At 43.0% G+C, this 15,134-nt stretch overlaps 1 protein-coding gene across 1 annotated transcript in view; it reads left to right on the top strand.

Moving 5' to 3' along the window:
• The window catches only part of VPS8 (VPS8 subunit of CORVET complex), a 146,207-nt gene that overhangs the window by 19,571 nt on the left and 111,502 nt on the right, over positions 1-15,134 (top strand). Inside the window, exons 6-9 of the mRNA XM_044303766.1 lie at positions 472-544; positions 1,672-1,791; positions 7,028-7,099; positions 8,257-8,376. Of these exons, the coding sequence (XP_044159701.1) occupies positions 472-544; positions 1,672-1,791; positions 7,028-7,099; positions 8,257-8,376 (385 nt within the window). The remainder of the gene's footprint in view (positions 1-471; positions 545-1,671; positions 1,792-7,027; positions 7,100-8,256; positions 8,377-15,134) is intronic.

The raw sequence follows: 15,134 nt of genomic DNA, 5'->3' as shown, positions 1-15,134 counted from the left end.
CTTTTACATTGAAAGTCAATGGGGGACGGATCCGCTTGAAGATTGAGCCATATTGTGGCATCTTCAAACTGATCCGTCCCCATTGACTTACATTGTAAGTCTGGACGGATCCGCACGGCCAGGCGGACACCCGAACGCTGCAAGCAGCGTTCAGGTGTCCACCTGCTGAGCGGAGCGGAGGCTGAACGCCGCCAGACTGATGCAGTCTGAGCGGATCCGCATCCATTCAGACTGCATCAGGGCTGGACGGAAGCGTTCGGGTCCGCTCGTGAGCCCCTTCAAACGGAGCTCACGAGCGGACAGCCGAACGCTAGTGTGAAACTAGCCTTAGGCGTATTTCTGATTAATAAATGACCCCCCTATATTTTTTATTTCTTAGTTGATTTGCCATATTATTTTTTCTTTTGGAATTGTCAGTGTCTTTTTTTCTTTTTTGTTTCTACCTATTTATTTTCTACTTTCTAATGACAGTTCTAGCTTGGCCGGCAGAGCATACCCTTTGGGAGACATCCCTGAAGACTTGGTCCCACAGGTGAAGAACCAGGTTAGTACCCTCATATTAACTAATTACTGTTCCTGTTCTAATTATTTCTAATTATTATGACTTCACTTTTTCTTCTTTAACATTCCTTGTACATGATGCGAATGTCGTAAGTTGTTCAGGGCCAATAAAAAGTTGCAAGCTTTTCAGGACCAATAACTTTTCTTGTGCTTTTGTGGCAATGCTGTGATAGCATTTATATTCTACACACACAAATGAATACTCCGCAAGCAGTGACTGAAAAGGAATTTGGTCTCGCAAGATCCTTTTAAGTAAAGTAATGCATGAATATAGAGATGAGCGAAACAGGCAAGATTCAGTTCATTTGAAGTTCAACAAATTTTTCAAAAAATTTGGTTTGGGTATCCATATGAGTGGTGCTTTATTTTCACACAATGAAAACATGCTTGGGTAGTAAAGCTATAAAAAAAATAGCTAAGCCAGCCTCACATCTGCAGTTAGCTCTTTTAGGCGAAAAGCTCTTTATCATAGTAAAGCAGATGAGAACAGCTTTTTGAGTTGCAAGGCCTTAAGGGGAACTTCTGGGTGGGTACTATTTCTATTATGGAGACCAGGTGATATACACAATGACTATTGTAGGCTAGACAACGCTCCTCTTGATTTCTGTGGAAAATATATGTAAATTATCATGTCTAACATCTGCTGGCATCAGATAGGTTTAGGAAAGCTAATTTGAATATATTTTTCAGAAAACTATAGGGACATCACCTGGCCTACAATATAGCACACACGTACTCTGCATACTAGGGACTCTCCATAATAAGAAAGAATACCCTTTAGACTACATATATATTGTTGATAAACACACATTTGTATACTCTCCCATTTCCCCAAACTGGCCTGGAATATATTGATGGGACTTCTGCAGTCCTCTCCATGACATATGCCAGTTCACACGTTCTCTGAATGCATTCCATGACTAGTTTGCAGGTGCACAGTGGGGAATGGATGTGAGTATCTATATACATGTTACTGATCTGGAGTTATAGGCAGCAGTACTATTCATCTATTACTGTGCGTAACAGAGCTTGCTGGAGTTGACACAGTCCCTTGAATGATTTTTCCTTAGTACGAGAATCTGTAGGAATTACCTGTTCATTTCTTGTCAGGTTTTCGAGTTTCTAATCCGTTTGCACTCGCCAGAGGCCCCACAAGATGAGGATGTATATCCCTATATTCGCACATTGTTGCATTTTGACACTCGAGAATTCCTGAATGTCTTGGCATTGGTAAGTGAAGTAAAGTTGCTAATATATTAAAGGGGTTGTCTGAGATTTAAATACTGATTACCTATCCTCGGGTCATCAGTATCTGATTGGTTGGGGTCCAACTCCCAGCTCCCCTGTCGATCAGCCGTTTGAAGAAACTGTGGCCGCCCCTGTGAGCAGTTGCAGCCTCTTCTTAGGCCTGTGATGTCACGTTAGTCGGTGACATGACCTAGGCACAGCTCAATTGAGTTTTGTAGCCTCCTTTAAACAGCTGATCGGTGGGGGTGGTGGGAATCGTAGCCCCGCCGATCTGATATTGATGACCTTTCATGGGGATAGGTCATCAATATTAAACACTCGGACAACCTATTTAAGTGAAAGTCATTGTTGTTATCAGATCTCCGATTTGTACTCATACTCTTTCCTTTTATTTGCCATTACATGTCCACAATTAAAGTGGATCTGCAATGGTAACCATGCGTCCCAATCTACGTGGTGATTGACAGCTATCTCTGCACGGGCACTCAGCAGGAAAGACTGGCAATCACTGCAAGAACTGTCTTTTAGATTCTTTAGATTAGGGATCAGGGATTTAAATCAATTAATTATTGTGTATCTATTCCTACAAAGCTGTTTTATCAGTATGGTCATCTCCTCTTTCTCTATACTGTGCTGAATGCAGTGTTCAGTATAACAGATTTGTGTTTCCTATTTTTTTTTACATTTTGCTACTTCATGCTAGTCCATGATTTCTGTGCATAAGCAATGTGCACAATTTCACTATCTCTATGCACTTCTTTGGGATTTACCTGGAAGAATGTGTCAAAAACCTTAGTATTTGTGTTCTAATACACAGTTCTTTTGAATATTTATATGTTTTTTTTTTATTGTCTGGAAGTGTTATTTGGCACTGTTTTTTTGGGGTACCTTATTGTATGACACTTATAAGTAGGTGTCACTGATATAGTTATTAGTATATGTACAATACAACATAGAGGGGGAGGGCTCCAACAGAAGGTACAGCAGGGCATCATCCAACGTAGGCTCAGCCCTGTGCGAGTGTAACACGAGCAGAGAAGGCACAACCTGACATCACAAATGCGAATGTAGACCTCTGGTTTTAGAGGCGGATGTATGACTCCTTTTGGACTATTCTAAGTTCCGTAGTTAAGCTGTGGTATTTTGGAACAACATTTAAAGATGTATGTTTTTTTCATAAGTGGGGTGCAGATGAGAAACTTTGTAATGTATCTCATCAGAGAAAGATTCCTTAAATTCTTTCTCTTTGCAGACTTTTCTCCTGCCCCCCCCCCCCCATCCTCTTCTTTAACTTTCAATTCACTGCTGAAATCAGTCTTCAGTGAAGACAAGCTGCCTACTCACTGAAGAAAAAGCTCATATAGAAGTTTATGGCGAGGGGAGGAAGTGGATGAGGGGGTGCTGCTGCAAACAATAACAGAGACAGACTGAGAGACTGCTGCTGATTTTGTCTTAATTCAGTGCTGGATTTTTGTCTAAACTGCTCAGTATTCCTATGTAATGTCGTGTATTACTGCTGCTGTTTCTGAGGCTGTCCTACAGACATTAGGAAGCAGGATCCCCTGTCTATTCGTTTGTAGTGTATGGGCAGACATGAAACCAGCTAGTCTCCATCCACCAGCTCTGAAAGAAATTATAATTACAAACAGATTGCAAACTGCCAAAAAATAAAAATCCAGATACAAGTCATATGTAAAGGCCAGAAATAGCATTATTCCTAATGTACACAGACTGTAGCTAATTCTGGAAAAATACCTGAAATGGCAGACATAAAAATAATTATAATTTAAATGCATATATTATAATATAAATATGCACTTTGCTTTGTTTCTATCACACGTTATACCAGTTTGTATCTTACGTCAGTTTGGGTGTATCCCCCAGTTAAACTACTGCCCCACGCTAGTACATTACCATAGGTGTGTCTGTGCTGTGTAGAGAAGCAGCCTTGTTTGTTACAGCTGTCACCGAAGCGCTGCCATCCTTGTCAGACAGCCGTGCCAATCTCTGAAAATCTGCTGGCTTCCACTTTACACTGCTTTTGAAGAAGATCTGCAGTTTACATTATCAATATGCAGTGACACTTTGTGACATAGTTTCGCTATTGTGTTGCTGAATTTGCCTTCTTTTTAATGAGCACCCAACAGTCTATGACAATATTTATTGAGGCTCAGCTTTGATTATGTGAAATATCAGCTGCTGACTTGGAAAGATGAGACAAAAATGTACAGATAATTATTTGACATTTGCTGGAAATGCTGCGTTCGAGCTGTGGAAATCATGTCCTCCTGTCGCAGCAGCCATTATGAAGCCGTATCCAGCACTGAAGACTTGGGCAGTTTCTCTTGAAAGTCTTCCCCCAGAGCTTTGTTGCAATGCGGAGAGTTGTTCCTAAAGTACAATTATCCAAATGAATATACACAAAGTGTAATATTTAATCACATGAAAATCAGCTTGCTTCTGGCACATGTTTTGCTTAGGGTGCCTGCGGGCAGAACACTCGTGCAGAATACGGTTTTGCTGCGACAGCTTTTTTTTTTTTTTCATGCTATTTTGCCATTCCATCAGTTTTCACAAGTCATTTGGGGAGGAAGTTAGGAACTTTTTTTTTTTCCTACACAGACTTTAGATCTCTTTGCAGATTTTAAAATCCACACCACACCTAATATCTCACGGATGCAACAGATTTCACCCTTTGCAATCCTCCAGGTGAAATCTGCAGCAAAGTAAGGCAAGATCAAAATGTAACGCTTTTGCTTTACTCAAGGCAAACGACAAATAGGTAAATTTAGGAAATTAGAGGTGTGCACACACTTGCCATACCGTGATTATAGCGACTTTCAAAAGTTTAGGTAGAAGGGATACACTAAGGGCAGTTTTTGTACATTTAGCCGCTCATCTCAGGATTGTCAGTTTTGTCCTTTTATCCAGAATATATTTTCTTCCTTTCGTCGGTGCCCCTCTCCCCCCCTCGCCCCCAAATGCTTAGCTTTCATCTGCTTGGGGAACGCTTGCTTATTATCAACACCACGACTCGGCTTTAGTTCAAAGGGAGGACATTTAATCCAAGCGTCTCTTTTCCCTTCTGAAGTCTCTTTTTCTGAAGCGTAGACCTCGGGAGACTTGAGGAAAATTAAATGAGGTTTATTCAACTCCCTCCAAGCTCATAATCTGGGAACAGAACAGGGAATAATAATTAAGTTGTTGGAAGTCATCAGATGATTAGACTTGTGGAAAGCAAAGAGCGAGAGTGCCATGTGTCTGTCCAGTGTGTCTTCCTATCAAGCAAAACCCTTCATAGGAATTGGTCACGTTCTGATGTTTCTTTTCATCGGAGCAAACTATTTTCGTTATTGCAGTTTTTTTTTTAATTGGAGCATTAGATGTGGTGTATGGTCTTTTATAGTTTAATGCATTTGCCAAGAATCGCATATAGGACATGAGAGGAATTATAGCCAGCCATTCTCAGAATTGCATTATGGGGGACATTTACTAAGACTGGTGCGTTACATGTTGGGCTTAACCTGCACGCCTCCTGGTAATTGTGGTGCATCTCTGCAGGTCCTTGCACCAAAGTGGAAAATTACACCAGCAAGAGAGCTGATGTAGCTTTCCAATATAATGTATTCCAGTTTCCTGACATAGATTATAACAAGTGTGAGGGGTCAGGTGCACCAGAGGCTAACAAATGTCTTATTATATAATAGATTTGGAAGATTTATTATTAGGGCCCCTGCAGTTACTAAGTGCAGGTCCCTGAAGTTATCTTAGGCACCCGATGCATCTAAATTAAATTGTCTCACTTCAGCAAATTGCATTTATCATGTAGAGAAAGTTAACACAAGCCACTTACTAATGCATTGTTATCATCCACATTGCTTTCTTTGTTTGATTCCATGGTTACGACCACCCTGCAATCTGTCAGTGGTGGCCGTGCTTGCACATTATAGGAAAAGCACTAGCCTATGTGAGGTCCCAAAGTCCCGGCCACCAGAAAGGCCAGCCCATTTTCCTATAGTGTGCAAGCGCGACTGCCACTGATGGATTGCAGGGTGGTCCTAACCATGGAAACTAGCAGTGTATAATGTGATGGAAAAATTAATCCAGGCAGCAAAAGAGGCAATATGGACAATCACAATACATATGAAAGTGCCTTGTGTTAACTTCCTTTACATAATAAATGGTATTTGCTGAAGTGAGACAACCCCTTTAATAAACTAAGTAGTTGGTTGAATAATCTGCACAGTTTTTATATGGACGCATAAGCGAACGGAGATGCTGTACGCTGCCTATCTGTTTGTAGTGCCGCCATATGCCTCATGTACAAGGGTGTGGGACCCTGCTCAGCGGCTCATCGGGGGAATCAGTCTGAGCCTGACCTGGATGAATGAAAACCTTCACAGACCTATCATAAATGCCCCCCCCCATGCATATGTCATGATTGTCAGTAATGTTTGTCGTATGTGCCAGTTGCCTGCTGTCAATACATTGGGAACTAGCGCCATATTTATACACCGCCGGTTCCACTTTTTCCATTACAGAAGTCACGTGAAATGGATGAGGTGCAGTGCAATATTTATTCTTATTAAAAGATTCTTTCGCTTATTTAAAAAAAATGTACGTTTATCAGAAATCCCATCGGGTGGATCCCTAACTAGTTTTTGTTTTTGCTTTATGATACCTTGCACTGGAGGTGGGCCCAAGCCACTCTTTTGCTCCTGCGGTTTTCTCTCCTATTTCATTGTCCCTGTCAATCAAGAAGGAAAGGGAGGAGCTGGCAGGAGGATCAAGGGTGCGCGGAGGGGCTTGGCCCGCCCTTTGTGTATTTATCTGCTCATTGGCATATGGATTAGAAACCCTTTGTCTCCAGCAAGAGGCAAGGGATTGCTAAGTGAAAGGTACCATTACTTCCAGCTGAGCTAGCCCTACAAGGCATTGTGCCTGGTTTACCAGTACATTTCCTGGTGACAGCCTCAATTTATGTGATGGATAACAGTAATAAATAGTGATAAGAATTACCTGTGAGTGTTGAGTCCTCTTCAAGCTCCAGTTAACCACCAGCACATGGATAATAAGTAAGTATGGGATGAGCCGGGGGCGATTCTTCACACAGAATTCATTATACTTTCTTCACTCCTCTGCAGCACATTTGCAGTGTAGGAGAGTGATTATTGAAAACGTAGCGACAGGTTTACTTTAGTCTTTTGTGTCTTTTTAGACATTTGAAGATTTTACTAATGATAAACAAGCTGTGGAACACCAACAGAGGATCGTGGACATCTTACTGAAGGTAAATGAATGGTAATCAATGTTTTTTTTTATACACCTCTATGTAAACAGTAAGGGGCACATTTATTAAGACTGACGTTTTAGGCGCCAGTCTTATTAAAGCCCTAGGCTGGCGGTGGATCCTCCGGAGTTATGAAGAGGCGCCAGCCTCTCCATAATGTCGGCACATAAAGCGCCAGTTCTAAATGTAAGCCAGCTTCCGCGCTGTATTACATTTAGACCATTTTCTACACCTAAAACGGGTGTAGAAAATTATGAATGAGACGGACCTGTCCCTGCCCACGCCACGCCCACAATTTTAGACCTGGCATGAGTGGGACTAAGTCGCAGATAGCGGTACAACTAACTGTTGCGCCGCCATTTGCGCCTGAAATACGCCTAATTTAGGCATATTTCGGCTTAGTAAATAACGCCCTAAAGAGGTTCTGTCATCAGATATGTCGCAATAAAACTGTCTCACCTGTGATAGTTGAACATCATGATCTTGGTCGCATCTTTCTAGGTGGTTGCATTCTTGAGAAAATTGAGGTTTTAGAATTTGCAAATGAGACCCTAGGATGCTCCCAGAGGCTCCTCTCACTGAAGACATACGCCTGGCCCTGAAGTCTCGCGGGAGATTATATGGTGCAAGAGCTGTACAGGGTTGGAGGTGCTCTATTCTCCATGGGTTACTGGGTCCACCTTGCATATTAAAATGTGCAAATTGTACACTAGAATACATGTGGGTTACAGAGGTTGGGCAACACATTCCTGGCTCCATCACCCATTTCCAGCGGCATCCATTGCAAAGTAGATTCTAGAATGGCAGAATTGTACTTTAGGGATTAAAGGAGCCGTGCCATTGAAGTGAATGGGGGCGGCAGAGTTGTAATTAACACCCGCTCACTAATACAATGTCAACGGTGAGAAGGTACACAGAGTAGAGAACACAGCTCTCATACAAGCGCCGCGTTCTTAACACACAGCTGATCGGCAGATGGGCCAGCAGTTTCTCCCCCACAGATCTGATATTGATGACCTATTCCAAGAGTAGGTCATCAATATAACAAAAACGGTCAGCCCCTTTAATAAACCTATTTCTATTCACATGGAAAGGAAAGAACCTTATTTTTTTATTTTTAAATATGTGTGTATATATTGTGTTTTTCTCTCTTTCAGGTTATGGTTGAGAATTCCGATTTCACACCTTCCCAGGTCGGCTGCCTGTTCACATTCTTGGCTCGCCAACTTGCCAAACCAGACAATACACTTTTTGTTAACAGAGTACTGTTTGATCAGGTAAGAGGCTCAATTCCTCCTATAATCTAAAAGAGTGTTTTATGTAGTATTTCCACAGAAAACTATTGCTAGAAGAAACCTTGGTTCCAAAATGTTATTTTCTTTCAACAAAACATTTCCCTGAGTAGGTAGTAGTTGCTGCATAACAAGTATACACAAGATAATACGATGCAATTCCAAATGCTTAAATTTCACGTACCTGGATAATGTTGTGGATACTTTATTGTTTAATGGATAGCCAAAATTGTATTTGCTCATGGCTATTTAGTTTTTATGCAGACAGTATATTCAGCATTAAAGGGAACCTGTCGCCATGAAAATGCAGTGCATTCTGCAGGCAGTAGGTTATAGAGCAGGAGGAGCTGAGCAGATTAATATATAGATAATATACAGTTGCAAGAAAAAGTATGTGAACCCTTTGGAATGATATGGATTTTTGCACAAATTGGTCATAAAATGTGATCTGATCTTCATCTAAGTCACAACAATAGACAATCACAGTCTGCTTAAACTAATAACACACAAATAATTTAATGTTACCATGTTTTTATTAACCACTTAAGGACCACAGGTTTATACCCCCCTAGTGACCAGGCCCTTTTTTACAAATCGGCACTCCACAACTTTAGCGGTTTATTGCTCGGTCATGCAACTTACCACCCAAATGAATTTTACCTCCTTTTCTTCTCACTAATAGAGCTTTCATTTGGTGGTATTTCATTGCTGCTGACATTTTTTACTTTTTTTGTTATTAATCGAAATTTAACGATTTTTTTTGCAAAAAAATGACATTTTTCACTTTCAGTTGTAAAATTTTGCAAAAAAAAACAGCATCCATATATCCATTTTTCACTAAATTTATTGTTCTACATGTCTTTGATAAAAAAAAAATGTTTGGGTAAAAAAAAAATGGTTTGGGTCAAAGTTATAGCGTTTACAAACTATGGTACAAAAATGTGAATTTCCGCTTTTTGAAGCAGCTCTGACTTTCTGAGCACCTGTCATGTTTCCTGAGGTTCTACAATGCCCAGACAGTAGAAAAACCCCACAAATGACCCCATTTCGGAAAGTAGACACCCTAAGTTATTCGCTGATGGGCATAGTGAGTTCATAGAACTTTTTATTTTTTTTTTTCTTACTATGTCTCATATTCCACTAACTTGCGACAAAAAATAAAAAATTCTAGGAACTCGCCATGCCCCTCACGGAATACCTTGGGGTGTCTTATTTCCAAAATGGGGTCACTTGTGGGGTAGTTATACTGCCCTGGCAATTTAGGGGCCCAAATGTGTGAGAAGTACTTTGCAATCAAAAGCTGTAAAAAATGACCGGTGAAATCCGAAAGGTGCACTTTGGAATGTGGGTCCCTTTGCCCACCTAGGCTGCAAAAAAGTGTCACACATCTGGTATCGCCGTACTCAGGAGAAGTTGGGGAATGTGTTTTGGGGTGTCATTTTACATATACCCATGCTGGGTGAGAGAAATATCTTGGCAAAAGACAACTTTTCCCATTTTTCTATACAAAGTTGGCATTTGACCAAGATATTTCTCTCACCCAGCATGGGTATATGTAAAATGACACCCCAAAACACATTCCCCAACTTCTCCTGAGTACGGCGATACCAGATGTGTGACACTTTTTTGCAGCCAAGGTGGCCAAAGGGGCACATATTCCAAAGTGCATCTTTCGGATTTCACAGGCCATTTTTTACACATTTTGATTGCAAAGTTCTTCTCACACATTTGGGCCCCTAAATTGCCAGGGCAGTATAACTACACCACAAGTGACCCCATTTTGGAAAGAAGACACCCCAAGGTATTCCGTGAGGGGCACGGCGAGTTCCTAGAATTTTTTATTTTTTGTCACAAGTTAGCGGAAAATGATGATTTTTTTTCTTTTTTTTTTTTTCTTTCAAAGTCTCATATTCCACTAACTTGCGACAAAAAATAAAACATTCTAGGAACTCACCATGCCCCTCACGGAATACCTTGGGGTGTCTTCTTTCCAAAATGGGGTCACTTGGGGCGTAGTTATACTGCCCTGGCAATTTAGGGGCCCAAATGTGTGAGAAGTACTTTGCAATCAAAATCTGTAAAAAATGACCGGTGAAATCCGAAAGGTGCACTTTGGAATGTGGGTCGCTTTGCCCACCTTGGCTGCAAAAAAGTGTCACACATCTGGTATCAACGTACTCAGGAGAAGTTGGGGAATGTGTTTTGGGGTGTCATTTTACATATACCCATGCTGGGTGAGAGAAATATCTTGGCAAAAGACAACTTTTCCCATTTGTTTTATACAAAGTTGGCATTTGACCAAGATATTTATCTCACCCAGCATGGGTATATGTAAAATGACACCCCAAAACACATTCCCCAACTTCTCCTGAGTACGGCGATACCACATGTGTGACACTTTTTTGCAGCCTAGATGCGCAAAGCGGCCCAAATTCCTTTTAGGAGGGCATTTTTAGACATTTGGATCCCAGACTTCTTCTGGCTCTTTAGGGCCCCTAAAAAGCCAGGGCAGTATAAATACCCCACATGTGACCCCACTTTGGAAAGAAGACACCCCAAGGTATTCAATGAGGGGCCTGGCGAGTTCATAGAAATTTTTTTGTTTTTGTTTTTTTCTCACAAAGTGTCACTTTCCGCTAACTTAGGACAAAAATTTAAATCTTTCATGGACTAAATATGCCCCTCAGCAAATACCTTGGGGTGTCTTCTTTCCAAAATGGGGTCATTTGTGGGGTGTTTGTACTGCCCTGGCATTTGAGGGTCTCCGCAATCATTACATGTATGGCCAGCATTAGGAGTTTCTGCTATTCTCCTTATATTGAGCATACAGGTAATGAGATTTTTTTTTCCGTTCAGCCTCTGGGCTGAAAGAAAAAAATGAACGGCACAGATTTCTTCATTCGCATCGATCAATGTGGATGAAAAAATCTCTGCCCAAAAAAAAAAAGGAGGGGAAAGGCGTCTGCCAGGACATAGGAGCTCCGCCCTACATCCATACCCACTTAGCTCGTATGCCCTGGCAAACCAGATTTCTCCATTCGCATCAATCGATGTGGATGAATAAATCATTGCCGGGATTATTATTTTTTTACATACAAAGTGTTTGCCAAAGCATAGGAACGCCGCCTCCTCCTCAGCTCGTATGCTTCGGCAAACGTATCTGTTACTGCAGAGTAGAAATCTCGTCTTGCAGCGCCGCATACACCGACTTGCGTGTAATCTGACAGCAGCGCAATGCTTCTGTCAGAATGCACATCAGTGCTGCAGCTGCTTGATCGCTTGGTCCACCTGGAAGGTAAAAAAACAAAAAAACAAAAAAGAAAAAACCAGGCCGCAACGCAATAATTTTATTAACATTAACTTTAGAGAACATTAACTTTTCTAAACTTTTGAAACAGAACAATAACTTTTTTGCTTACCGGTGATTTTTTATTTTTTTTTTATTTATTTTTTTACCTTTATTGGACAAACCTCTCCTTCCCCATGGGACAATGTGCAAAGCGCAAATCGCCCAAACATGTGGCGAAGTGCATTATGCACTTTGTCCCAGGTGAAAGGAGAGGTTTGTGGCAGCTCTGTGTGAAAGGGCCCTAAGACCCCTGTGTGCCTGTCCTGTGTACGCAATCCCTATGCTAATAGTGTACCTGAGTGTGGAACTTGCGGAAACACTCCCCTATGCATAGGGCAGGCTGGTCAGGACAGTCAGGACAAAAAAAGGTGGTGTCACGCCTTATTCCACCCCTGCTACAGACACGACATCTTTTTCTTGTGGAACGTTGAGTTGGGGTACCAGGATAGACAGACGGGAAGTGTCTGCCATGTAGCCGGCTCACTACATCAGGGCCTTGGGGCACAGACCCTCCTGGATACAGGATTTCCGAAATGATCTCTTCCTGGAATTTTAGGAAGGATCCTGTTCTCCCAGCCTTACTGTAGAGAACAAAACTATTGTACATCGCCAATTGGATCAAATAAACAGACACCTTCTTATACCAGCGTCTGGTTCTGCGGGAAACTAAATAGGGAGCCAACATCTGGTCATTGAAGTCCACCCCTCCCATGTGAAGGTTATAGTCGTGGACAGAGAGGGGTTTCACAATGACTCCAGTTGCCCGTTCAATTTGGACAGTCGTGTCTGCGTGAATGGTGGACAGAAGGTAAACGTCCCTCTTGTCCCTCCACTTCACCGCGAGCAGTTCTTGGTCACACAAGGCAGCCCTTCTCCCCCCGTGCAAGTCGGGTACTAACGAGCCGTTGGGGGAAGCCCCGGCGACTAGGTCGCGCGGTACCACAGCATTGAATTCCGACTATATGTAAGTGCCGAAAGAGGGCCACGCTTGAGTAAAAATTGTCCACGTATAAGTGGTACCCCTTGTGGAATAAGGGTGACACCAAGTCCCAGACAATCTTGCCACTGCTCCCCAGGTAGTCAGGACATCCGACCGGCTCCAGTTTTGAGTCTTTTCCCTCATAGACCCTAAAACGATATGTATAGCCTGTGGCCCTTTCACAGAGCTTATACAGTTTGACCCCATACCGGGCGCGCTTGCTGGGGATGTACTGTTTTATGCCAAGGCGCCCGGTAAAATGTACTAGGGACTCGTCTATGCAGATGTTTTGATTAGGGGTATACGCATCTGCAAATCTGGATGACAAATGGTCTATGAGGGGCCGAATTTTGTGGAGCCGGTCATAAGCAGGGTGGCCTCTTGGATGACAGGTGCTATTGTCCGCGAAATGCATAAAGCACATGATGACCTCAAAACGTGCCCTAGACATTGCAGCAGAGAACATGGGCATGAAATGTATTGGGTCTTCAGACCAATATGACCGCAATAAAAAAAATTTTGTTAGACCCATGCTGAGGATAAGGCCCAAAAAAAATTTAAACTCGGAAACAGTGACTGGTTTCCACCGGAAAGGCTGGGCATAGTAGCTTTCCGGATTGGCGGTAATAAACTGTGTGGCGTAGCGGTTGGTTTCAGCCACAACTAGGTCATAGAGATCCGCGGTGAAGAACAGCTCAAAAAACTGAAGGGCCGATCCTAAATGAGCCGTCTCCACGCGAACTCCAGACTGGGCGGTGAAAGGGGGCAATACGGGTGCGGCGGAATCAGGGGATTGCCAATTAGGATTTGCCAGCACCTCTGGGAGACTAAGGGTTCTACGGACCTGTGAACGCGGTGGCTGTGACGGGGGAGTTATTGCACGTGCCACCGTACCAGCTGGAACTGCCCTTCTGGTGCTTGCCACTTCACCAGGGACTACGGCAGTGCTGGTAGAAGGTCCAGGCTGTGCTGCGCTGCTGGTGTATGCCGCACCATAAACAAGATCAGCGCTAGCACCACTCTGCTGCAAATGAGGATCATCACGCAGGGTAGGCAGAACTCTTACATGGGATCGGGTACGTCTGGCCGTAGCAGGGACCTCTACCTCGTCATCCTCACTAGCCGTTAGAGTGCCACTGCTGTCTACAGGTTCATATTCTGAACCACTGGATTCAGCGGATAAGGCGTCCCCATCGCTTTCATCCATCACGGTCAGAATCCTGTAGGCCTCTTCAGCGGAATACCCCTTGTTTGACATTTTGGGTTCACTAAATTTAGGGGGTATTCCTCTGAGACTACCCAGGAAAAAGAGCAAACCTGCTTAGTAAAAAGGAGTGCTTGCGAAGTAAAGCTGCGATCGCTAATAAAGATCCAAAAAGCTCAAAAGTGATCTTTTATAGCGGCGTAGCGATTTTACGTTTTTTGCAGTGATCAGAAAAAAAAAAATTCTGTCACTGCGGTGGGGCGGACTGAACGCAAGTGTGCGCACAAGATCAGGCCTGATCAGGTGAACACTGCGTTTTTTGTAGAACCTAAGGTGACCCTAATGTACTTATATAGATCTGATTGCGATCAGTATTGATCACTTACAGATACTATATAGTACTAGTGCTGATTAGCGACAGCGATGACGCTAATCAGCGACTAATCGGTGACTGCGGTGCGGTGCGGTGGGCGCTAACTACCTAACAAGTAGCTAACTACCTGGCGGTGATAAGGGACCCTAACAGGGGGGGTGATCAATGACAGGGGGGTGGATAAGGGGGTGATCAGGGTGTCTAATATGGGTGATCAGGAGCTAAATAAGGGGTTAAATAAATGACAGGGTAATATCTAATGTGTAGTGTGGTGATTTGATGCTACTTACAGAGCTGCCTGTGTCCTCTGGTGGTCGATCCAAGCAAAAGGGACCACCAGAGGACCAGGCAGGAGTTATATCAGACGCTATTTTCAAAATAGCGTCTGACATAACCATTTCATTGGACGATTCAAAAATCCACAGCCTGCCAGCCAATGATCGCGGCCGGCAGGCTGCAGATGAACTTGTGAACTGCGCAATCCTGTGAACGCGCGCTCCTGTGAGCGCGCGTTCACAGGAAATCTCGGCTCACGCGAGATGACGCCAATCGGCGTTAGTGTGACCTGGGAGCGCCGCAGCATTGACGCCTTTCGGCGTTAGTGTGACGGGAGGAGGTTAAACACACCATGTAAACATTCACAGTGCAGGTTGTAAAAGTATGTGAACCCTTGGATTTAATAACTGGTTGAACCTCCTTTGGCAGCAATAACTTCAACCAAACGTTTCCTGTAGTTGCAGATCAGACGTGCACAACGGTCAGGAGTAATTCTTGACCATTCCTCTTTACAGAACTGTTTCAGTTCAGCAATATTCTTGGGATGTCTGGTGTGAATCGC

The sequence above is a fragment of the Bufo gargarizans genome, chromosome 8 (assembly GCF_014858855.1).
Source record: "Bufo gargarizans isolate SCDJY-AF-19 chromosome 8, ASM1485885v1, whole genome shotgun sequence".
Classification (NCBI taxonomy): domain Eukaryota; kingdom Metazoa; phylum Chordata; class Amphibia; order Anura; family Bufonidae; genus Bufo; species Bufo gargarizans.
The sequence above is the reverse complement of the archived record's forward strand: the minus strand, read 5'-3'. Positions and strand labels throughout refer to the sequence as shown.